The sequence below is a fragment of the Apaloderma vittatum genome, unplaced genomic scaffold (assembly GCF_000703405.1).
Source record: "Apaloderma vittatum isolate BGI_N311 unplaced genomic scaffold, ASM70340v1 scaffold11406, whole genome shotgun sequence".
Taxonomy (NCBI): Eukaryota; Metazoa; Chordata; class Aves; order Trogoniformes; family Trogonidae; genus Apaloderma; species Apaloderma vittatum.
The window spans coordinates 225,236-248,835 of record NW_009720115.1 but is presented as its reverse complement, the minus strand read 5'-3'; the positions used below and the strand labels follow the sequence as shown (position 1 = coordinate 248,835).

The following is a 23,600-nucleotide window of genomic DNA, read 5'->3' as shown; positions in this document are numbered from 1 at the left end:
CTTCTCCTTTGGCTAGGGAAGAAAGGCAGGAGGCAGCAACTGGATTTCCAAAAGGCCAAACGTGCAAGGAGTGCTGGAGGTGAGGATCCAAGCTGCACAGAGGTGTACGGCATCCCTCTGCCTTGAAGAAAGGGGGCTCAAAAAAACATCATCTCCTTTTTCGCTTCAAAACCTTCAGAAACTTTTAGACCTAGTGAAAAGTACGTGAGAGGGAAGGACGTAGTCCAGATCTGGACTGGACATCTGCATTCAGTTGCTAACTGCCACGTTCTTTTTGTGGCCAAATCACCCAGGATTAAAGAAGTCTAAGATTTATTTATTTTTATGTCAGCAGTTTGCCACTCTTTTTTGGTGAAAAGAGCACAGGGAAGGCTTCAGAGGGAGAGGATAAAGGATGTTTTCTTGGCCCCCAGGCAGGACACACCAAGTTTGCTGGTACATGAGAAGCCATAGCAAAGCCTGAAAGCAAGAATATGAACAGTAAAGCCAGTGATGGGAAAGAGGGACTTGTTTTCAAGTGTCTTCTCCTGTGCTGGGCAGCAGATCTGGGGGTCTTACTCAAAGGCCCTTTTACTTTGTTGTGCTCACTTTACGAAAGACAAAAAAAATTCCCAGCTGGCTCAAGGTGCTGCTGAGGTGTCCCACTGGTGCTTTGGAAAGCAGCTTCTGGAAATGGAATTCAAATTTCTAAAGCCACCAGGCATTTCTCAAGCTTTGGTGTCTTTTAAGATCCATTTTCACCCTATAAAATAGAGACAAGTCCCCTCCAGTTTTAGACCACAAACATCTCAAGAGGGAAGATCTCAGGACATAGCAGTGGGATTCCCGTGTTACTCAGGCTCCTTCACTCCATCCCCCAAAAATGTCTCCAGGAAAGTTTCAACTACAATGATCTTAATCTCTCCAGCCAAATAACCCTAAAATATTAGCAACTTTATGCAATATTCTGTTTAACTTTCACGCGTATCCATTCTTATTTAATTGGTGCTACAACATCCAACAATATTTATGTTAATTGGAGATACCTGAATCAGTTTTGAAGAGATAAGAGCACCCTCTTAAATGCAGGACGGCCTGTCCTTTACAGAGATTTTAGAGGTTTTAATACTAATTCCTCCTGAAACATCAAAGGATTTCCCTGAATCGACTGCTGCCCATCCAGCACAGTAAGACCAGCTTGTGGCCACACAACTCCACAGTGTGGTGACCACCTGTAAACTGGGACGAGGGAATGGGGAGTCGCCAGGATGAAGGAGAAATCAAAGAGTGTCCCACAGGGCAGCCCAACAGGGAACCAGCTGGGTGAAGGGGGCTGTACTCACTGTGTATCTCGATTACTTTCTCCATTGAATGCACCGCATTAGCATTTGCTCTCTGCTGGAAAACCTTTTCTGGAAGAGGGTCAAGCTGGAAGGAGAAAAAGAAATGTTATCTCAAGTCAGAGACCAGGCATCATTAAGGACTATTTAGCAGGAGGCTCTGCCGTATCAAACCGCTGCTACCCTGGTTCCCATTATCCACCTTTAGTTAAATACCCCAAATACATGGATTTTCCACGTGATACCCTTGTGATACTCAGGGCAGCCTCCTCCACACATAAATGCTGCAGCTTTAGCTGTGCAGCTCGAGGGCTCTTCCTAAAGAGCCTGCCCCAGCTGCTGGTGTGAAGATATGCTATTACACGGACCAGAAAAATAAGGCTGCTTTTACAATGGATCTTGATAAACTGTTTCGCAGATCTACCTTTTCACAAAGTTTTCACTATTAAAGCAAAACGACGTGCAAATAAAAGGGACTCAAACAGGCCACACTTCTGGTTTTCCTCTAAAGAAATAAAAGGGGCAGCATTTTAATTCTTCTAAATATCTAATCCAGTGTACTTATTAACTCCTAACTGAAAAAATCTGTACCCTAGAAGTAAATAGTCTAATTCTGGTACAGAGAAACAGCAAAATACTGCTTTGAAGCTATACTCAGCATGACTGCAACTTTAGTCACCACCGATGCCTCTTACCAGCTGGTGGGCTAGTCCTGCCAGGGCAGAGCAGCATCAGATCTGTATGTTAATCTTTAAAAAGCTTTGCCTTGAAGTTACCAGTAAAGCTTGTAATTGGGTATTAAAATTTAGGCTTCTTGATGCTGGCTTCTTTCCTCTGCTCTTTTTGTATAAAGCAAGAACGCACTGCTTGTGTTGAGACTTTAAGTTAAAAGATGACACAAAAAGCCTCCTCGAAAACATTCAATGCAAATGCAGGTGTCTTTTTGAGCTTGGCTGCTTTTAGGCTGTAAATGCAAATGGCACGTGGGTGATTTCTGGTGTGCTCTAACATATAACCAGGGCTCAAAAAAGCAGTGATGCCTTAGTTAGCAACTGCTAAAAACAAAATAAAATGAAAGCACTAATAACAATGTACATAACAAGGAAACTGAGACAAGAAGTAGCTTCATTTCGCTAGAGAGAGATGAATTAGGAAATGCCATTCCAAAGAAGCTTCTGAGTCCTTCTCCCATTATTCCTCTCCAGCCCATCTTCAATTACACTGAAGCAAAGCTCTGCAGTGTGGATCTACCTGTAGGAGCCTGTGTATGAAACCCACGGGGGCAGCGTGACGCTGATGGAGTTGCCTTCCCACCGGCAAACCCTCACTGCCTCCAGGATAGACTACTCCAGCCCTTGGGTGAGAAATAAGCTGTCCTGGTGGTTTTGCCAGTCTCTGTTACAGGTCTCGGCCATCCCAGCTGTGCCAGTTGGGGAACACACACCTCGGCTGACCAAGCGGTGCTGCTTAACTGCGAGACCACGCTTTGATCAGCGCAGCTGTTTTAAAGAAAGAAATAAAATTGCTCCTAAAGTAATAGCGCTCAAGAAGAAAAAGCTTCTGCAGACCCGAGACTTGCTAGATAGAAAATTAACGTCCGGATCAGGTGTATGCACGTATCGCTTGATTTTAGATGCAAGCTTTCCTGCCTCCCAGGAGAGAGCTGCCCTTTCAGTCTGCAGTCGGGAGGTTACAAACCTACCAGGGAAACCAGTTCACCTTTGCATCGGCATGGAGAAATGCATCTCTGGTGATCGACTGACAATAACTCCAGAGCTCCCTTCAGCAATGAAGGACACTGCTTTTTCCAGTTCTTTTTAGAAGCACAAAAGCATGCTGGCATCCAGGGCAGGGGTGTGAGAATGAGAAGAGCAAGAGAAATGCCCTCTCCTTGCCTGACAGCATTGCCTCCTCTTTTCTAGAGGATATTTTCCTCTATCAGAAAGCTCTGCCTGTATCCATCCCGGCCCCAGCAGCCTTTGGTCAGTACAAAAAAGAAAGAAATCAGGTCAACACCCTGAAAAACGCATCTTTCTTTGTGGCACTTTTTACCCTGCTCGTTTAGGGGGTGGGTAGGGGCCACAGAGCACCCAGCCACGGCTGTTCCGGTGACAGAAAACATCAGTAATGACAATGCACCTCCAACATCCTCCTTCAAAACCACGGGGTCACATCTCTGGCAAAGTCTGTTGTGCAGCAGAAGCACGCGTGCCCTGGAGGACGGCCCCCAACAGCACTGCTGGAGGGTTGTTTTAGTTTTTATTTGCTTTCCTTTACAAAAATAAATCCAAGAAGAGGAGAACACCTTCTTTGGGTTACTTCTGTCACCTTGAGACAACGGTCCTCTGAAAAGCTACAACTGCCCCCTTTAACTTTTATGGAGTTATTAAACCATCGTTGTAGTGACGATGCTTGCTTCAATTCCCACTGAGCAAGAAAACCTGAGCTCAAATTAAACTAAAACTAACCCACAGCGATTATTAGTTGTTTGTTTGGTTTGGTTTTTTTTATGAAGACCCTAAAATACGTTCGTGTGACTCCTGCCATCCTGCAGAAACAGCTCCGACAGCTGCCAGGAGTCAGGGCTGCCTCTGCTCTGCAGCACCAGTCTGCCTCCCCAGGAGAGGAGCTAGATCCACAGCACAGAAACTCCAATTTATTAAAAACTCAGTAATAATAGTTATAAAAAGCATAACACAAAATTATAAAAGGTCTTCTAAGGGAAGGAGATGGGTGTTATTTTGCTTTCAACAGATGACACTGGGAAGAATACTGGTTTTCTCTGGCACAACAGGGGTGTCTGACTAGCAGGTAAGGATGCCCCAGCAGAGCAGCTCTACTTGGCTCATGTACACAGCCAGCGGCTTGGATTAGACTCACAAGAGCTCAAGACATCTCACAACCAGCTAAATACACAAGAAAGCACTTTCAGCACATCTGATACTCTCCAAGCCCGTATTTTTTTCTTTCTTTCTTTCTTTCCCCTCCACCACCACAGATTCCTCACTACGAACATAAATTCATCACAGACCTCCAAGGCTGGGTATCCGAAAAAAGACATGTTCACAGCTGTTAATTGTGATTGAAAATAGTGGTCAAAGCCCAAGCAGGGATATTCCCCAGCAAAGCAGCAGCCACAGTTTAATAGTTAAGAAAAAAATATACAGCAAAGTCTGTTCTGCTCAAAGCCAAGGGAAGCTTCAGCCAAGAGCAGATCTCTTGGAAGCACATGGCAGCCGTTTGACAGGTACTTCAAGAGGACTAGAAATGCTCCATTCCAGGTTTAATAATTTTTGATCGTGCTTTTTATGAATTCTTTACTCTAAAAATAATTCTGGTCCAAATTGGCTTCTGTATGACATTAAGTGAAGGCAAAAGCAATTCCTGGACAAATCTTTAAGTTAGAGCTTCCTAATGTATCTGAGCTCCAGTAACACTTTCCCCACCACACACCTCCCATCTCTCTCCTCACCGTGACACAGGAGCTCCACACCCTGCTTGGGGCAATGGATGCTATGGAAGCTTAAATAGCAGCATCGCTCCCTGGGAACAGACACTTCACAAACGGCATTTGTCACAGGGCAGAAGCTAGTTTGAAGGATGTCCATGATGGAGTGAGCAGCTCTGCATGGTTGCTGCCTCCTTTGCCCTCCAGCGCTGCCGGCACGCTGCTGTCAGCAGCCGCTTAAAGTAACGGGAGAGAAACGATGGCTTACAGCTCCTAAATCACTATTATCAGATCTTCCATGCATCACGCCCGCCTTTGACTTTTCAGCTGAAGTCACGTTAGTTTTGCACAACTAAATTTGTAACTGAAGCAATGTACGTACATTTTCGAGCAACCTCACCTGGCACTAACTCATTTCACATTAAAATAATCTGCCGCAAAGCTAAAGCTCTGCTTTAATTTCCTGGGCCGTTGGGAACAAGCCGGCTCCTGCCTTTGCATAATGCTTTTTCCAAAGCAGGAGTTTTGATCTCCGCCGGTGAACGCAGACGCTTTGGGGACTGGCACCGTTCCCCTCATTTCCTACCATTTCCCCGTGTAACTCCGGCACCGCTCCTCAGGCAGCAAACCTCCCCGCAGCCCATCGCCGGCCGCAGCTGCCTGCCCATGTGCACGCATGCGAAATCCTCTAGCACGCTGTATATCAAACTTCATCAAAGGGCCGCGGGACAAAGCAACGGCAGTTCCCTCCAACTTCCTCGCATTAAAAAGATTTTATAAAAGACCCTGATAAAACCAGCGTTTCCTGCTTTTTGATGTGCGGGTTAAGTCGGAGAACATTATCATGGTTTCTGCGCAGCCTTACAGCCCACCTAGAAAAGTGACAACAGGTCCATCTTTAAGTATTTTAAAGCGCCTTATAGCTGTCCTGATTCAGTGATTAAAAAAATAAAGAAACGTTATTTTACCTTTAAGGATCAATATTCACTCTGCTAAATGAAACCACTCAGGCAGTTGATAACATCCAAGCTATCGTGAGTGCTGACATCTCCCCAAAGCCTCGCGCTTCCAAACGCGTTTGTGGCTTGGATCAAGCGCTTATTTATTGCGCGCAGACCCTCACGCCACATTGCAGTCACCCGCCTGCACGACGGGAGCACGCTAAGCAAGAGGAACGACATCCTTCACACGTCGCTTCCTCCGTCTCCCCTTCAAAGCGCATCCTGCCTTTGGAGCCAGCTGCACCCAAAGGTGGAACCGCCGGTGGTGACAACAGTGCCATCAGCTGTCAGCTTAAGGGAGATGGGTGCTGCAATAAAAACTCCTTCCACGCTGATGCAGCAGCTGCCCTGACGGCTGAGCAGAGGCTGGCATGCTGGATCAGTTACCCACCCCGAGCGCCTTATCAGAACTGCCTGGCCAAGCACAAGGAGCAGATGCTTTCTGGACGCTCGGAGATAGGATGCTGGATGATGGAAGCAGATGCTTTTGATGAATCCCAGCTGTTTTATCTCTTGGCCTGGTTAGTAAGGTTTCCCCAGGCACTGCTGTCCTTCATGCTGAGTGTGGATACTACAAAACAGAGCACTTCTACAACAAGCTGGAAGTCAAACGTAGCTGATCTGCACCTCCACGCAGATCCAAGCTCTCTGATCCAATTCCCCAGACCTGAGAAAGGCTGATGGTCACTGAGCTGCAACTCATGCACCACCATGCCCAGAAGTCAGCTCCCAAAGGAGGCAGACCCAGAGCTGAACAGAATCAGAGAATTCTGCCTGGATTCTCCTCTCTGTGGTGCTGCACCTTCAGGTGTTGACCACATGTCCTCCTCCCTCAGCTCCTGCCCCAAGTGGTTTTTCAGCAAAGGGTAGTGATAAGAGACACTGGTTGTGCTCTCCAAGGCAGGTGAAAACTTTAGGAGGAACCTTCTTTCATTATTTGACAGGCAGGCACATCTCGTGGAAGAAACTATCTCATGGAAAAAACCGCTGCCTTCAGAGGTCACCTCAGCAGCCTCCTCATGTCCTGTTACTCTCATCGTGGCCTTCTGAGATACGCTCATTTCCACAAGGTACTGAGGGCAATCTCTTAATTAAATAGGCAGCCTACAAAAATTCATACATTCTACTCAAGCCATTAATGTTGCCCACAGCTTCACAGCCACCCCTAACTTCAAATCGGTGTGGCTGCTTTCCCTCAAGGCTGAAATTCAGACTGTATGCGGAGAACAGGTGTCCAAAGAAGACCAACGAAACAGAAGGAGGGAGGTGTAACCCAAACCAACCAGTTACTCAAACCCCACAAGTTATACAGAAATCTACCTCTTGAACAGAAGTGTATGCAAAGGTACAAACACAGCAGATGCACGAGAGCCCCAGTCTGGGATTTCGCTGCTGACAACTAATTCCAGTACTTTCTTGCTGCTGTATTTCTGCAGTACATGATGCTGAACTCCCTGAGCCCAAAGACAAGTCAAGTGCCACCACTCCTAACTTTTTAATTATCAACCACATTGGAAGAAATGTAGGTGTGAGCTGCTCATTCGGTGCTAGCTACAGCAGATGCTGATAGTCAGGCTGCATCAGGGATGACAGGCAAAGGGGATCTGAATAATTTCTTCACTAATCCCACTGACGCTAAAAATTGGGGGGAAAAAAGGCAGAAAAGCTAAAGTATCTCAAGTTTCCTTCATGGGAAAATACCCTGACCTCCTCAAATCCCAAAATTAGATTTCCTGGGAGTACTTCTCTGTCTTGTTCTTATCTTGCTATCACACAACTTCTGTGACGCACCTGAGGTTTTTCCAACGCAGCAATGTTTAGAAGATCGAAAATATACCATCATGGAAAAACACGCAATTGAAAGCAATGTCGAGCAAGCTGCCCAATGCAGCAGTCACAGGCTGTAGTACTAGATAATAACCAAATACTAGATAGTAACTGGTACTAGATAATAACTAATAACCGAATAATAACTAATTATTTATTTTCCAAACAGCACAAAGCAAGCTATTTGTATACAGAATAAACCCAAATCCAATTCTTAGCTATTTCAATCCTTGCAGCATGAATTGCCAAACACACGTAGTTTCTAAAAAAATGAAGCGTGCGCACTTTTAAAATCAGTGTGTGTCAAAAGGACCCCAAAACAATGGCAAAAACTTGGCGGATTGACTGTTTTGGAGGCTGAAATGTCCAAATTTGGGCGGGGGAGAGTGGGCAGAAGTTGTGGCCCCAGTTTGTGCATCTCTGTACCTCGTTTCCCAGCAAAGCAGAAACGCACGCTTCCGAGGCATCGCAGATGGCCGTCAGGTCGTGGCCCCCTTCGAGAGCCAGGACGACGCGACCCCCGGCCAGGCCCATCAGCTGCTTCGTCAGGTACCCGAAGCCTGTAACGAGGGAAGAAAAGAGGAAATGCAGGAGAAGGGCAAAGGTTGCGGCTGGAATCAGGCTCCTGGCGAAGGATCAAAGAATTACAGAAAGGAATTACATCACATTAAAAAACCACAAGGGATCTGAAAGGACTCAATGCATAATATAAGCCAGGTTGGATTTTAATACGCTCGATGCAGAATTCCAGCCACGGCTTCCCGCTGGAGCGGCTCAGCTGCGTGTGCCGCGGGACAGAGATGGATCTCCCCCACGTGCGCGGCGCTGGAGACGATCCCAGGTGAGAGGCACTGCCATCCCCCTCCACTCCTTGGCACCCCAAATTAAACAGAGCAGTGAGTATCTCCTTTGGAAGGAAGAAAAGAGGCAGCTTTTTTCCTTTTTGCCCTGCTTTGGAAGCGGCGAAGTCACGGGGGAGGGCGGAGGGGAAGGGGAAATCAGTAAAATTGCTGCCAGTGCTTTCAGCTGCGATAGCAGCATCGCAGTGCCCCAGAGATATTTGACATCAAGTTCTTAACAGACATTTCTTCCCGTGTATAATACGCTATAAAAATTCCTGGGGCAGCCGGGACTTTGATCATATGACACACAATACATTTCTACTCTTTAAACAAAACAGAACCAAGCTGTGAGGATTTAAAAAACGTGTCCTTGCAGCAACCTTCCCCCTCCGAAAGAAAAAAAAAAAATCCAAACAAAAGAATATCCAGGGCATATCTACCCTCCATCCACGCTCCTGTTTTCTGTTTTGCAGTGACCTCCGTGAGCGCTTTTGCAAACTGGCAAATTAACAGCCAGATAAAAAGATTCACAGCTGAGCCCATAACTGTTTTGTGAGTAGCAGAGCATGGGAAATTCAACAAGCAGGTAAACAAGACCAATTCATTACAAAGTGTTTCTGGACATCTTAAGTAACTTGTCTCTTGTAAATCTATTTCACTTCATTCTTATATAAAGTTTATAGGTTTAGCTACCTTACAAGGTTCTGCAGTTCACTGTAGAGTTAAGTTTCCTGGCTGAAACAAACTCTTAAAAAATAATGATAAAATCCTTCTTTTGCAAGAAAAACTATCTTCTGAATTGACTCGAACGAAACAGTGCCAGATCAACCCAGTGTAACTAAAAGGAAGGAGGGGGGGAATTTCAGTGCATCTCCCGTGCAATGAAAAACATCATGGACCTAAAGCAAAAAGGAGGGTTTTGAGAGCACATATAATTGCTTCAAAGGTGCAGAAAAAATATACTCAGCTCAAATTTTTCATAAGATATCACGGAGGAAGAAATGTGCTTCTACCAGTAATCAGAGCAAGGTACACTGTTCACATCTGGCATTGCCTCTTTCTGCAATTTTGCATTAAAACAAGCGTAGCTCTAATTCAGCAGCCTTCTTCCACAGAGATGTGACTACAAATAAACTAGTAACTTCCTTACAAAATATATTCGCACTGAAAATTGAAACATGAAATGCTTCAAGAAAATAAAGGCTTCAGCCAGACCAAAATACATACGGTGCTGTGACAAAACACATGAAAATTCAAAGAAAAAGGCAGAAAAGTTTGCCGTTAAAATAAAAGATCTGAAGATAGACTCCAAAATGTAAAACCTGCAAATACTGTACTTTAGTCCCTAACACAGCAGCAAGTTTACACCAGTTTCAGCTCTCGGCTCTTGTAAATCCACAACTTACATTTTGCTGATAGATTATATCCTCCAAGAGGTGTGGGATGGCCTTCCACCGCATCGAAACCAGATGACACCAGCACAACATCTGGGGCAAATTCATTGGCAATGGGCATTACTACCGTTCTGCAACAAAAATTTAACAATGGCAGACACGTTACTTTGGCTCTTGAACAAACGCAGGATCACTTAAACCATCTTGAGCAACCCCGTTATAAAACCTTGTACTATAATTCCACGGTAGCGAAGCCCATCTCCTGTTTTCTTACAAGGTGAGAGCCTGTCCGGCTGAATACCTTGCAGCACCACGCAGTACAGTTTTGAAGTCTGTTAGTTTTTTCAGTGAGGTCTATTACTTCCTCCATCAATAACCTCACGTTTTGACCAGGGAAGTAAGTTGCCATGAGCTGTGTTTCCCATCTGTGATCGTATCTTGCTTTTCATGCAGGGCATAAGGAGAATATAAGAGGGGATCTGGCACAGGCTGCAAAACCACCTGGGAAACCTGTTTGATAGCAACCTCAGTTTGTGGCACTCGTCTTCATCTTCTTCGAAATACCTCCTTTAGCCTTTGCAGTATCTGCAAAGCTACGTAATTTTTCCCTGCTGCACTTCTCATTTAGCATAAGAAAGGCTGGGGATGTTGCACGGGGCAAAATGCTTTAATAGGCAGATATACCACCCAAATATGCCTCTCCAACCTCTGGTTCCCCATCCTCTAACAATTTGTTCACTTAAAAAATGGATGGAATCGCTTAGCATCAATCAACTATTGTCTGCTAAGGGTGGTTTTTAAACGAAACGTTCCTCAGCAAAAGGCTTGTACCCCGTTTCCTCTCTTCAATACACTGAATCTCTGTTCAAAACCCACACACGTTGCAAACACCCCATTTCCTACATCAAGTTGCCGACTAAGCAAAACTAGAAAGTTGAGCAGAGAGCAAGTAATTGCTTCTTCATCTAATAGCTCCAGCACAAACACGGCAGAACTGAAATTACACCAAGGAAAAAAAGTAAAAGCAACAGAGCTTCGTAATAAACATGATGCAGACAACCACAATCTTTTCTGAAGAAGAAAACTCGTTGCATGTGCTCTTGGATGAACACCTTGTGCCTTCAATTCACACGTGGACTTGAAAGTTGTTTTGATTTTTTTTTTCTACTGGGCACTGATAACTGCAAGAGATGGTGGCAAAGCAAGGAGGTGCACAGAGAGCTGTAAATGTCTGCCTCAAGGCCCCTCATATAGACTAATATTTCCCAAATTATGTTATTTTTCCCTTATAAATGTACACACTGAATCTTGGATGTATTCCTAGGGCAACCTGATCAACGCAGTCCCTTGTCTTGTTTACTTGTTGAACTGAAGAGAACAGTATTTCCACATTTCCCCATCCTAGGAACGGCTACTGGCAAGGTTAACTTTCTAAAGTATGAACTGAAATTATTCATATACCAAAGTACGAACCTGTAAATATCTTTGCATACATGAGAACTTCACTTTTATTGAGTACAGTTGTGACGTGACACTCCAAAAAATAGAAAGAGCCCAGAAAGGTCTGTTCAGCACTGAGATTGTTCAAGTGCTATCAAGACATCTATAAAAATTCACATCTCTCGCTACAACGATGTTAAACAGCCACAAGACATCTTCTAGTGTTAGCAACTTGTATTATCCCCAACACCGATCTGAGCTCATGCCATTTTGCCCTCTGCAGAGTTTCTTGACAAAGTATTAACATCTGCCATGCAATGAGCTACTTCGTGTTGGTCAAACCCATCAAGTAGTTTCCACTGTCAGCCTTGAGCACAGACGCAAGGACATCCGGCACGTCACAGGTCTGGTCAAGGCACTCAGACATCACATACTCCAAAAAACCCCCACACCTTCCAGCTTTCATATTTTCACCAACTAATTGCTGCAGTAACCTAACAGCCTCCTGCAATCTTCCTGCCTCTGTACACAGACACAGCAACCTATGCAGAAAAAGATCTAGTTTTCTTTTAATTCTTACAAAATCCAGAAGAGGAATTTTAATTTTTTCCTCAAACGACCTGATCGTCGTATACATTTTGTCCTCAAGGAGATGCTTATGTAAGGAAGACAAAATAGCACAGCTTTTGCTGATGACTTTACAGTCGACAGAAATCTGTTTAGTGAAACCCACACACGTTTTAAGTAGAAACCACCGCCTGCACAAAGCACTAAAGCAGCAGTTTTGAAGCAAGTGCATGTGGCAGAGGTTGTTTGGTTTTTCTTTTCCCTGCGCTTTGAAGTACTGCTGAGCTCTTTAATTTCTAACCAAAGGAAACTACTAAAATAATCATATTTCCTCCCCTCCCCAAAGCTGTGATGCCACAGGAGTTGCTAGTACCTCAGCTGATGTGAGGGATCACCATAAGCTGGTTGCAGACCAGTCCCAAACCTGCACCCCCAAGCTGTGGGAACGGTCCGTTGGCACCGAGCAACCCACACAACCCTGAATCAGTAACGATTTCTCGGCCATGGGCCAACTCATCCACTGATGTCCAAGCATGAAAGCACCCCAGGAGCAGGGACAGCCAGGGAGCAGGGCGATGGTGCCGGTGATACTCGCCCGAAGGTGGTGACCATGGTTCCAGACACCCTCTAGTGGCACAGCCAACGCACAGGCAGCGCCGTCAGTGAACCATGAACCCCGTCCGTATGAATTTTAGGAGAGAAAAAGCTGCGGTGGCTGGTTAAAAGTAAATCAATTGGTATTTGACAATGGTTTGAAGAAGCTGTTTTGAGGATGCCCAGAGTTCTGTCTGGTACAGGATGGGGTGACCTTACAGCTGCAACTGGTTACTCAGCAAGTACCTTCAACTCTGAGCAGTTACTAGTGGTGCTCTGTACGTGTGGCAGATTTTTATCAGGTCTCTCAGAGTTTTAAGAAACATGTCATGGGTTCCCTGGCTCCCCTCTTGGAGAAGAGCCAGGAGGACAGACTAAGACAGTCCGTGTCCATGGGATGGATGCTGTGTGTTCAGGGGCAGCTAGAAGAGCAGTGCAAGATAGAGCATCTCAATAAATAACCTGGTGATTCTTTTGGTAGCTTGACCATCACAAACCCATCCATACTCCAGAGCACTCTCAAAACCAGACTTTCCTTCACCAATGCTTCCTACGCGAACTCTCAAGCTCTGCCCATACTACTTTCTCCAAAGTCCAATATTACACCAGTACTCCAAAGCCTCAGTCCCAGCTCTATTTGATTCTCACCACGTAGGTTAGCAGCTTTATCTTTGGCTATAAAACATGACCCAAGAGGACCAAAGTCCTCCTGCCTCTCAGCACTCTCTCCCTAATTTTTCCTTTTAAATTGAAAAATAAAAAAGGAAAAAAAAGAATCACATGTGAAAATTTAAGATGCAAGTCAACCAACCACTTTAAAATTATGTATTTCTGAGATTTCACCTGTGGGCAGCATTTCAGGCACACCTAACCCAGTCTTTTGGTTTTTTAATTTTTCTTTTGTACAGATGGAAACTGCTGTGTTGCTCACACTCATCACAGTAAAGCTACATCCACAGGCAAAAGCAACAACCAAACCTCAGACAAACCTATGGCTTTACTCTGGTGATGATACTACAAAAAAAGCCAGAAATTTAAATTAGTATCAAGAAAGTGAACAGTTTTGTCAGGAACTCAGTCTTTTAACTAATTGCTAAGGTGGCTTTACAAGTTATTCACGGAGGAATGAAAGGGTTTGTAACACTGAATATTCATTCAAGCCAGGTAGAATTTTTTAAACTACAAGGGCTACCTTTAGATTTCGTAAATTTTAGAGGGCTGTTCTGCTTGCTTAAAAGAAAGTAAATCCTTTCATTTCACTCTGTTTACAGCTAAGCTGAACAGCTACGCATTAGTCAATGCTGATGGCTGCAAACAGTAAAAACTGCTGATCACGTTCGGCAGTCGTTCTGGGGAGAGAAAAAACCAAAAGTTTTATATCTGTTTTTCCAGAAGACTGAGTAATTTTTGGTCTGTCACTAGCCAATTCACGAATTAAACACCTAATAAATGACAGGCAGATTAAACAATCCTATAGTGGATTTTTAAATGCTCAATTGCAGCAAGGAAAATGGTGAAACTTAGAAGGCTGAGCAATTTTCTCGGAGACTCTTTATCCCTACTCTCAGGCATATATATCCCACTGATATATCTATATCTATATACATATATTTCAAAATGTTATCCACCGCTCCTAAGGCTAATCAGCCTCCTGAAGACTCCGGTCTTTGTTTCTCCAAGCAGCCATCTCCACGGCCATTTACTACGTCAAAAGGGATTAGGAGTTTGGGGACGAAATCAGAGTCAAGAGAGCATGAAATCTAAAATACAGAAACAACCATTCCAGGCAAAACACTATCATCTTCCCTCCTGCTTCCCCCGTCCCTTATCCACTTCTGAAATGGTTTATAGATTGAAGGAAAAAACAAAATCTGCCCCCCCAACTTGGCTCCTGAAGTCATTTAACGCTTTCTGAGCAAGGCAGGAGGAAGGACTTTTCAAATACAGTCGTGCCTTTTGCTTCTGGCTTAGGTGTTTTAAACAAAAATAAAACTAGCGTGCATTAAGCTATATATGGAATTATAATGGTGGAGGAGACCCCACGCTGGGAGGAAAAAAATTGTGTGAGACAACACAACTGCTAGAATCATCAGGAAAACTTTCTTACGGTAAATTCAGAGGAAAAATCATGTAGATAATAGAGTTTAATTTCATTAAGTAATTGACGTTCTCATGTAATTAAGGAACTAGTCACAGTCTTTGCTTTTTTTTCTGCAGGTCTCTTAGCTGGATTTGTACTCTCTGCTTTTGAAAACTTCATGAGGATTTATAGCAGCAAACATGATTTCTGCTTGTAAAACAAATCAGCGAACAACGGACCCCGGTGAAAAAATAAAACTCGGAATTTTACAACTGTTTGTTTCTATAACTACGGAATAACAGCGATGAAGACCAATAACATTTTGATGAGTTAAGGACTTTTTAAAACTATATGCCCTGGATTTTTTGCACTAGAGTTTAATACATCTCAGCCTAATCTGTGAAATCTGGATTGCCCACATACTTTGGCGGTGAGTTCAGCCGCGGGACCTTTGCCCAGCGAGCGAGCGGTCAGCTAAACTATCATGTCACGCTGTCTCGGGCAGGCAGAGCCGCCGCTACGCTGGGGTGGAGGAGCGCCAAGCTCGCAGCCAACTCCCCAAATCCCTTCTGCACATCTTATTAGTGACCGGGGTGACTCCACCCTGTGCCGTCCCCCCCAGAAAAACACAGCCATTATGATATCACCCCAACCTCAAGATGGGGCAGCCGGTGATTTCAGCCCTCGGTTATGAAGACAATAAGTAACGAAGCGCAAGACGAGGCTGGCTCTCTGCTTCGCCTTTTTAACTCTTGCTCTCACTTTTGAAATGGCTCGGCAGTACTCGGACACAGGAAGAGGTCAGGCTATCCTGTCCAACCCAATGCTGCAAGCAGGGGGAGGCCAATGTTCCCAGAAGAAATTCCCAGCAGAAAAATCCCTGATGCAAGTTACCATCCTTCCTTCGGAAAGAGTAAAACGACACTGAAACAGGTTTTCAGTGCGAGGATGACAGGTTTCATTGGGATTTATTTGTTCACTCATCAGAAGGCTAATTTATGAGGACAATTATCTCGGTTATTATTTCATTAGAGTGCAAGCCTCTATCCATACGCCAGCTCATCCTGAAATAGCACCAAAAGAAATGAAAAGCATGTTGCTTATTTTTCTTCCGCTTCTTTTACGTAGAAAGAGGTCTTTCTTCCCTAAAAGCAGACATGCATGTGAAGAGTTAAGACTTCTAATAAAAAAAAGTTAAAAAAAAAAGAAGAAAAAGTATATCAGTATCTTTGCCTAGCTCAAAGGATTTCCACTGATTCCTCTACAGACTTCAAAGCCTCACAGTTTGGCATTTGGACTGGTTTGAATTAAAGCTCAGTTCTCCACTGTGAGTTTCCAAGTTCATGGTGAAAATGCCTGCTGCTTCTGGAGTTCATTATGGCCAATTTTCTTATCTTTTCTTCATCTTAGGTTTGATCCCCAGCAAATGCAACGTGGCATTCGATGGGGTGGAATAACAAGGTGCTGCCTTGAAGGCATGCATTGTCTCAAGGGGCTAACGCAAGAAAAGAAAAAAAAGAAAAAAAAGGATATATGACCCATTCCCTTCACTTTCTAACTCTCAGGGGACTATAAATTGCAAACTTCAAAGCGTTATTTTACATTAAAATCAATAGAGAGATTCAGGGGAAAAAAAAATGTTTTTCAAAGAAGCTGGTTAAGATTTAAAAAGGTCACTTGATAATGTATTATCATGACCAAACTTGGCATAAGATTAAGAAAAAGCTTCCAATTTAACTTATTGACTGAAGGTGTGCACACGAGGCAGACTACAGGAGGTGCTACCTAGAAGGATGAGTCACAACATCCTTTGGCTTCCCAAAACCCTGGCAAAAGGAGGGCTGTGACGAGCTCCAAAATATGTTCCCCAAATAGCCACGGTCTCTGGGCAAGAAGACACCGGTGTCTATTAAGGAATGGTTGGCAAAGGTCTTACTGTGCAGATGGAGCAATTTTCCAGAAGCCTTGAAACTCAATTAATATTTAATAGCAAGTATGTCACTCCATCACAAGCTACAAGTTCTCTTTATAATGAAGAGATCAGTCTTGCTGACTGCTGGAATAAACAGACTTCCACTTTGGAGGAAAGTGCTGCTTTCCTGTAACAGGAATAAAACATTGAGACAAATGACAGTCATTTGACTAGATGTTATTTTAAATTGTACACATCCTTTGAAGCCTTTTTAATGGCAGGCTGAAGAGTAAAAGGTCTTTTTGCTCAGTGTAACAGAATACCAATACACACACAGTGAAGAATAGAAAATAATGCTCCCATATTCAATGCTATTCCATGAAGGGGATATTCCATCTGCCTGTTGCCAGAAATTTGCATCCCATATTTTGGCAACTGTGCATCTCCCTGAATTTACATGGGGTGGTTGCCAGAAGGGCACTAAATCTTGTTTGAGGATCCTTCAACCTAGAATTGTTAAAAAAGACGCCCGTTGGAGAGGATGCACCTCCAGTCTGGGGAAGGCAGGAGGCGGAACAGGACAGTCTCTAAGACAAATAAAGTCTATACATCCAGCAGGTGAGAAAATTACATTCATTTTCCTGCAAAGAGTATCAGAAAGGAAAGCGTGGTCTCCCACTGGCCTCTATTCACCACTGCATTACTTACAAGCTCTGCTCTACTCAGAGATCTGACTTTGTTTCATCTAGTTATTCTGTGGCTTCCATAGTTAATTTTAATACCTTCCTTCTCCTGTTCTCTGGGAGGCAAAATGCATCACTCCAGGCTTGCAGCAAGTTCCCAAAATGCCAGTGACGTACAAACTCAAGAGAGACCACAACCTGGGTGGGTATGACTGGCAGACCAGCTAATGTGTGTTTTTGCTTCACTCATCTTTTCTGGTGATGCTGGTATGAGGAGGAAAGTTAACGACCAGATCAAACGATTCCCTGCAGATACCTCCCTGTGATCCTCAGGTATCATACGCTTCTCTGCGCAGGACAGTGAGAACAGCTGGATATGAACAAGTGAGTCAACAAGTGGCTTCGCCCCCTGCTCCATTTAGAGACTCAAAGCTTTTCAGAGCAGGCTTGAATATGCTTGTACAACCCAGCACAGTGGTTTATATTTGGCTTTACTATTACTTGCTAATCAAGGAGGATATCCCAGCAACACATTAATTCAACTTCACAGCTTTGCTTACCTTCATTCACACTCTGACAGTGAGTGATGAGTAACACTTATTTAAGAGATGGTTGTATTTTTATTCATTACACACAACATGCTGCTTCTGAGGAGAAACCAGAACCCAGTAAGAAAAGCACAAACCCAACAGTTCAGTTGTTTCAATTTCCAGTTGGTTGGCACATTCAATATCTTGGGCGAATAATAATTAAACCTAAAGTTTATCAAAACAGGTCCACATCCCTTTGCTAGGTGCACTTGGGAGTGAGCTGTGAGCCCTGAGTGTGCAGGGGAGGGTGTGCATGGTCAACTCTCCTGGAAGTTGAGTCCCATCATCTGCAGCACGGTAATGATGTCTCAAGCCTTGGGCCAGCTGCACTCCCTTTTAAACTCGTGATGACTTGTTAAAAAGTTTTTCTGGGTTCCCCTTCCCATCTGGGTGAGGAAATCTAGGGGTTACCCACAGAAATACTCACCCCAAAGAGTGAGTTTGGCAAAAATTATTTTTAGCCAAAACTAGAGGAGCTTATAGATATCAGTTGACGTTTTACATTTATGCATCTACCAGTGCTGAGCAGCGAGTATGTCAATCCCCTAATGTCATGGGCACACTTCTTATGGCCAGAAATATCCTATTTACTTAATTCAGCTTTATTTGTAGTATGGTGCTCAAAGAGTAACTGCAACTAGATGTAAATCTTGTATTTCTAAACTTAGCAAGAGAGAAACTCAAGACTAAGGAGGGCTGTGCAAGGGCAAAGAAACTCAGTTTAGAAAAACGTATTTGCAAAACTTCAGTATTACCTGAAAGCAGTTAAGTATTCTGTGTCTCCCATTGGGGGATCGAGGCCACCAGTAAAGGCCATGTTAACATTGAAGCCAACTCCTGCTCCTGTGCCAACCTGAAAAAGGGAGATGGCGCTCTCAGTTACACATACGGAAACAGCGAAATCTGGCAACGCATCTCAGCTGTCTGAATCTTCTTCCAGTTGAATAGAGATTTTGAGGCAATAGCTTGGTGGTAGTGAGGTTAATTTTTCCCTCTAGAACAACCTCATCCCCAAAGTAAGAGTGAAAATAAAGCTCTCCCATGCTCTGATCTTTATGACAGCTTAGACCAGTGGTATCTCACTGCTGCTCACCCAAACCCCACCTCAACACCAACTGCATCTTCCTCCTCTACTGCAGGAGACTGTGTTACATGCAAGACCTTTCCCTAATTTCTATTCAGCTTTATTCAGAAGCATATTGTAAAGTTCATTACAGTTGTAACTGGGGGAAAAACCCCACAGTTTTAATCAGAGCAAGCTCCCCCTCTGCTGGGGAAAAATATGATTCACAGAGATTTTCGCTGTTTGAGGGAGATGTGGATGGTAAATGTAAGCAAATCCCCATCCTTGCACAGGTCCCCATCTGCACTGACAGCAAATATCCGAGAAAGGGGAAAACTGAAAAATAAACCAGGGCTTTCCAGTAATTCATTTCCCAAGTAGCAGGGCCATTTTTTTTCCCATCCATACTTGAAACCCAAAAGCCTGTGATCTGTCCCTTCGGACAGCAAAGGAGCCAGGCAGTGTCTGCTGCCAGTGGCAGCTCTGTACAGGGCTCTGAGCTTCTTACACCCACAGCTTGTTTTTGTGGTTTATTTTAGATCCCTGCATATATTTTATTTTTTAAAACCTGAAAAAGTGATATAACAATACACAGCTTGATAACTCAGGCTAGACAAAGTTGGAGGGCTTTTATTGCACATTCTTCCTTGTATGGGTGCAAATACTGCTGGTGGAAGAACACAGGGGGTTCACCCATCCTCTGTGGGTTATTTACCCATCTGTGGCTTCATTTTGTATTTTTTGTTTTATTTGATCTGGAATGACACATCTAAAAACTACTACAAATGATTAAATATGGAGTGGATGATACAGTCTAGTGTTTCTTTACAATATCAGATATTTTAGAAAACCGATGAGGAGATTATGAAAAGGTCAGCAAAAAAGTAGGTCTGAGAACTTTGTGTTCCCTGATGCAAAGGGCTGCTGTTCGTTCACTACAACAGTAGCCCGCAAACAGGGTAATGAAGCAGTATCACCTTACACTTCAGGATCTTTAGAGATCAAAAGGGAAACATCGAGGTTTGCTGAATGGCAAAATGTAGAATTGACAGCTTAAGACCTCTAGGAGTTTAGAGATGTAATCTCGAGTGCCTCATAGTACCCCAAATTAAGTATTTAATTTTATTTCCCTTTGACAAACCACTCCGGACGGACAATATTTCCTGCTGGCCTAGAGGGAGAGGAAGGACATGATGGATGTGGGAGCACCCATCCAGAGTTCGAGGAGAAAGGTCTCTCAACCTCATTAGCCCAGCCCTTGTGCTGCAGGCTCTGAGGACGCCACCAGGAACCGGTGGATTTGGTGCAGCAGCATCAGCGATCGGTGCTCAAACCCCACCGTCACGGTCATGCAATGTGAACGCAGCAGTGGCAGCGAGTGACGCCTCGGCAAGGCCAGGAGAAGGGGAGATGGAAGGGCTCCGAGGCTGTGCCAGGAAACTTGAGTGCTGGTGGCACAGACACGGACAAACTGTTCCTCCTGCATCTAAGAAACAACTTACGCCCGGTAAGGGGCTAATCTTGAGAAGGAATGCTAGGACAGCTGGCAAAGGGCTCCTCTGGAACAGGTTGTCCCATAAGGGCTGGTAAGCTTAATTGCATTGACTTGTTTTCTGCTCCTTAGGCAAGAAAGGCACCTTCCTGCCAGCTCGTGGGGCAGGACACAAGGCTCACGGCTATTAGAACTTGGACGAGAAGGCAGCAAACACACAACCACAGGCCATGTGTTCCCAAAGGAGCACTAACAATCATGAGTGAGGGAGCACTGACAGGAGCTTCTCTCCAAGCCTTGCCTGGCAGAGGGTCCCCAAGATTTTGGGTGGCACGTGAATCCCAGCCCTGAGCAGGTCCTGTCAGACACGGATGGATGCTACGCCAATCCATGCTCTTACCTCGTCGGGAGCACCACTGCCTGGAAAGAAGTTCCCATCATCATAGCGATGTAGTGAAATATAAAGAACGTTAGGATCGTTGTAGAAAGCTTGCTGAGTACCATTCCCGTGGTGAACATCCTAGAGGGGATAGAGATTGCACTATATGAGGGAGGTTAGCACCTTAGTAAAAATGTAGATTAAAGACATCAACCTGGGATTCAGAGGGGTTTTCTTTGTTGTTGTACTTTGTTTTCTGCACTTTCCTGATCTAGCTGAAGCAGTTTATCACAAATGAGAATAACCTGCCTTTCACAGCTGGCTTCAGGTTACAGTCCTTGTTTGATACACAGGAAAATGGGGACAGACACAATCTCGAGCGTGTATCAGAAGTGAGGACAGGACCAATTTACTTGGATGGAGAGAACTCATACTCAGTCTTGGGGGATGGAGAGACTCTGTCAGCTACCCCAAATTTGCATCTTCAGTCTGTATCAGTGGTCACCCCACAGACAAGAGCCTAACAAAAGTTGTGTTGGAACCAACAAGGTTAAATAAAAGACACAAACCTATTGCCCAGGTTAAATAAAAGACACAAATCCACTGCCCAGATCCCGTCTTGCATCGCTATGTGGTGCAGAAATGCAGTCTAACAGGAGAGGTATTCAAAATGTTCCTTCCTGACATGAAAAACACTGGGTGGGAAGTGAGGAGAAGGTTCTCCATCCAGCAGGTCAGAAGACAAATATATCCCTTTTAACTTGTGGGTACTGCCCATGGGAGATTTGTGGCAATATAACCAAATCCGATATGCAGCAACCCAAATGCCTTCACAGACACATAAAAACATTTAAAAATTTCTATTTAAAAAATTAAATAAATCTATTGGCCACATTTTTAAATCTGTATGTCACCACAGTAAAATCCCAAGCAAGCTCTTTCTCAACTCTGCTGCGCTGCTGCAGTGCTTTTCACTGCCATGTCCTAATTTAGATGCCACTTCTGACTGCCTGCCCACTCGCTCGGAGGCAGCGCTGGCCCAGAGGCAGGACACTGACACCATCCAGAACAACGGTCAAACTGTGCCAGACAAGCTGTCTGCTGTCAAGCTGTCCCCCTCAGTAACCAGTCCTCACATCGTGAAAAGAAAGTTGGGATGGATCATAACAGTTAAGGTCAAAACTTCCAGAAAAATACCCACCAAAACACAGCCCAGTTTGCAGGTATCCATTCTCGAGACTGTGTTATGTTGGGTTTTTTTTGGAAAGTAACTACTTACTGATTACAATTTTATTCTGAAAACTAAGGACCCTTTAAGAAATTTTTGTTTTCTTAAAACACCTTAATGGAAAAAATTCAAACTTTAAAAAACAAATTTTGGCTTGCAGACCACAGGCAATGGTTTTCTCACTGACTTACAAAGGTTGCCCTTGAAAGAAAAAGAAAAAAAATAAAATAATTTCCACCTGCTCTCCTGAAGGGTAAGAACTGACATTTACTCACCCAGTCCACTATAAGGATTTTGCTGACATTCAGCCTTTGCTGGAGCAGCTTGGCTGCAATTGCCACGGAGTTAAAATAGCAGAAACCCCTGGAGGTGATGAGAGGGAGAGAAGAGAGGAAAAGGTGTTAATTATAGGTTTCCTTGGTCCCAGTGCATTTATCATCTAGATATGACAGAGCAGGAGGAAATTTCTTCTGCCCTCTTCTTTCCTCCCTGTGAGATGCATGCGTGCTCCACTAGAAACACAAGATAACCCCCCAGCAGCAATCTCTCTGGAAAGAGGGAACATTTCACACTCGGCGAAGCCGGCTGCAATGAGATGCTGCTCGGTGCCAGCTGTCCGTGGGACCTCCCGCACCGCCTGCAAGGGAAGGGGACAGGAATGGATGGGGAGACATCAAAATGCTGGGTCGAGGGGAAACTCCACCGCAAGAGCTTGTCTCCCACCAAAAAGCACCGAAGCAGCCAGGATGTGTAACTTCAGCACACGTTAAGCCAGATATACAAAGCCAACGTGACTTATGCACAGCACCTTGATTCAAAAAGGGTCTGATGGCAAAACCCCTGTTATATTAAACACATCCCAGATGCCCGTCTTTAGGTTGTGCTTTTCGAAGCCTTCCCACTCTAGCCCTCTCCTAATTTAGTGCCGTGACCCCAGGACACCCCATGCTATTACTTGTGTATCCTTGCTCTCCTCACGTTAGACAAGCCATCAACAATTAACTTAAAATAATTCACAACAGCAAAGCGAATAAAAGCATCAGTGCTTCTTCAAAACACGACTGTAATGCTGATTTTTGCTAAAAACCACACACTCGGAACCACTAAGGAGGACCTTGCCCTCTTCCAGAGGGACCTTGGAGTATAACACCATCTCACATATCAATAAGCGATAAATTTTGCAATAATAACCTAACAAATGACCTTTCTAACGTCCACCTGCAGATCACACAACAGAGAAACACTGAAAGACATAAGCGTACTTACATGGGTGTGCTCTCTTCTGCGTGGTGACCTGGAGGCCGAACAACAGCAAATCCATTCTGCACACAAAAAGTAAGAAAATGGAGAAGTCAGACAGGAAGGAAAGTTTATTGCACAAAGACGGATGCAGAAGTTGCAGCCAGAAGCATTAATTCTGTTTTAGAACTATGTAGTCATTCTCAATGGTTTTCTCACAAGACCATAACAGTGGATGATGCTCTCCTTTGTTTTGGAAGGAGGAAAGAAATCCATATGAATGTTATAGGAAACTGGTTGGTACAGCATTTCCTTCCATTCAGGGAAGAGAAAATATTCTGCATGAGGTCACTGAAACATCAAACAGGCTGGCCCAGCTGAAGGCAACAGCAAGACCCTCAGATAACGCTGGAACAGTGATTTCATTTGCTGCTCTGGTTTCTTTCTTCCTCTTAATCGGTGTGTAAGAACCTTCACCACGAGTCTGTTGTTCACTTGCTGA

General features: G+C 44.2%; 1 protein-coding gene across 1 annotated transcript in view; it reads right to left on the bottom strand.

The window, feature by feature from the left end:
• Nucleotides 1–23,600, bottom strand: part of HDAC4 (histone deacetylase 4) — a gene marked incomplete at its 5' end in the record, with an annotated part of 152,471 nt that overhangs the window by 1,427 nt on the left and 127,444 nt on the right. Inside the window, 7 exons of the mRNA XM_009870903.1 lie at nucleotides 1,323–1,407; nucleotides 8,022–8,155; nucleotides 9,844–9,962; nucleotides 18,453–18,550; nucleotides 20,653–20,772; nucleotides 22,135–22,222; nucleotides 23,126–23,181. Coding sequence (XP_009869205.1) covers nucleotides 1,323–1,407; nucleotides 8,022–8,155; nucleotides 9,844–9,962; nucleotides 18,453–18,550; nucleotides 20,653–20,772; nucleotides 22,135–22,222; nucleotides 23,126–23,181 — 700 coding nt within the window. The remainder of the gene's footprint in view (nucleotides 1–1,322; nucleotides 1,408–8,021; nucleotides 8,156–9,843; nucleotides 9,963–18,452; nucleotides 18,551–20,652; nucleotides 20,773–22,134; nucleotides 22,223–23,125; nucleotides 23,182–23,600) is intronic.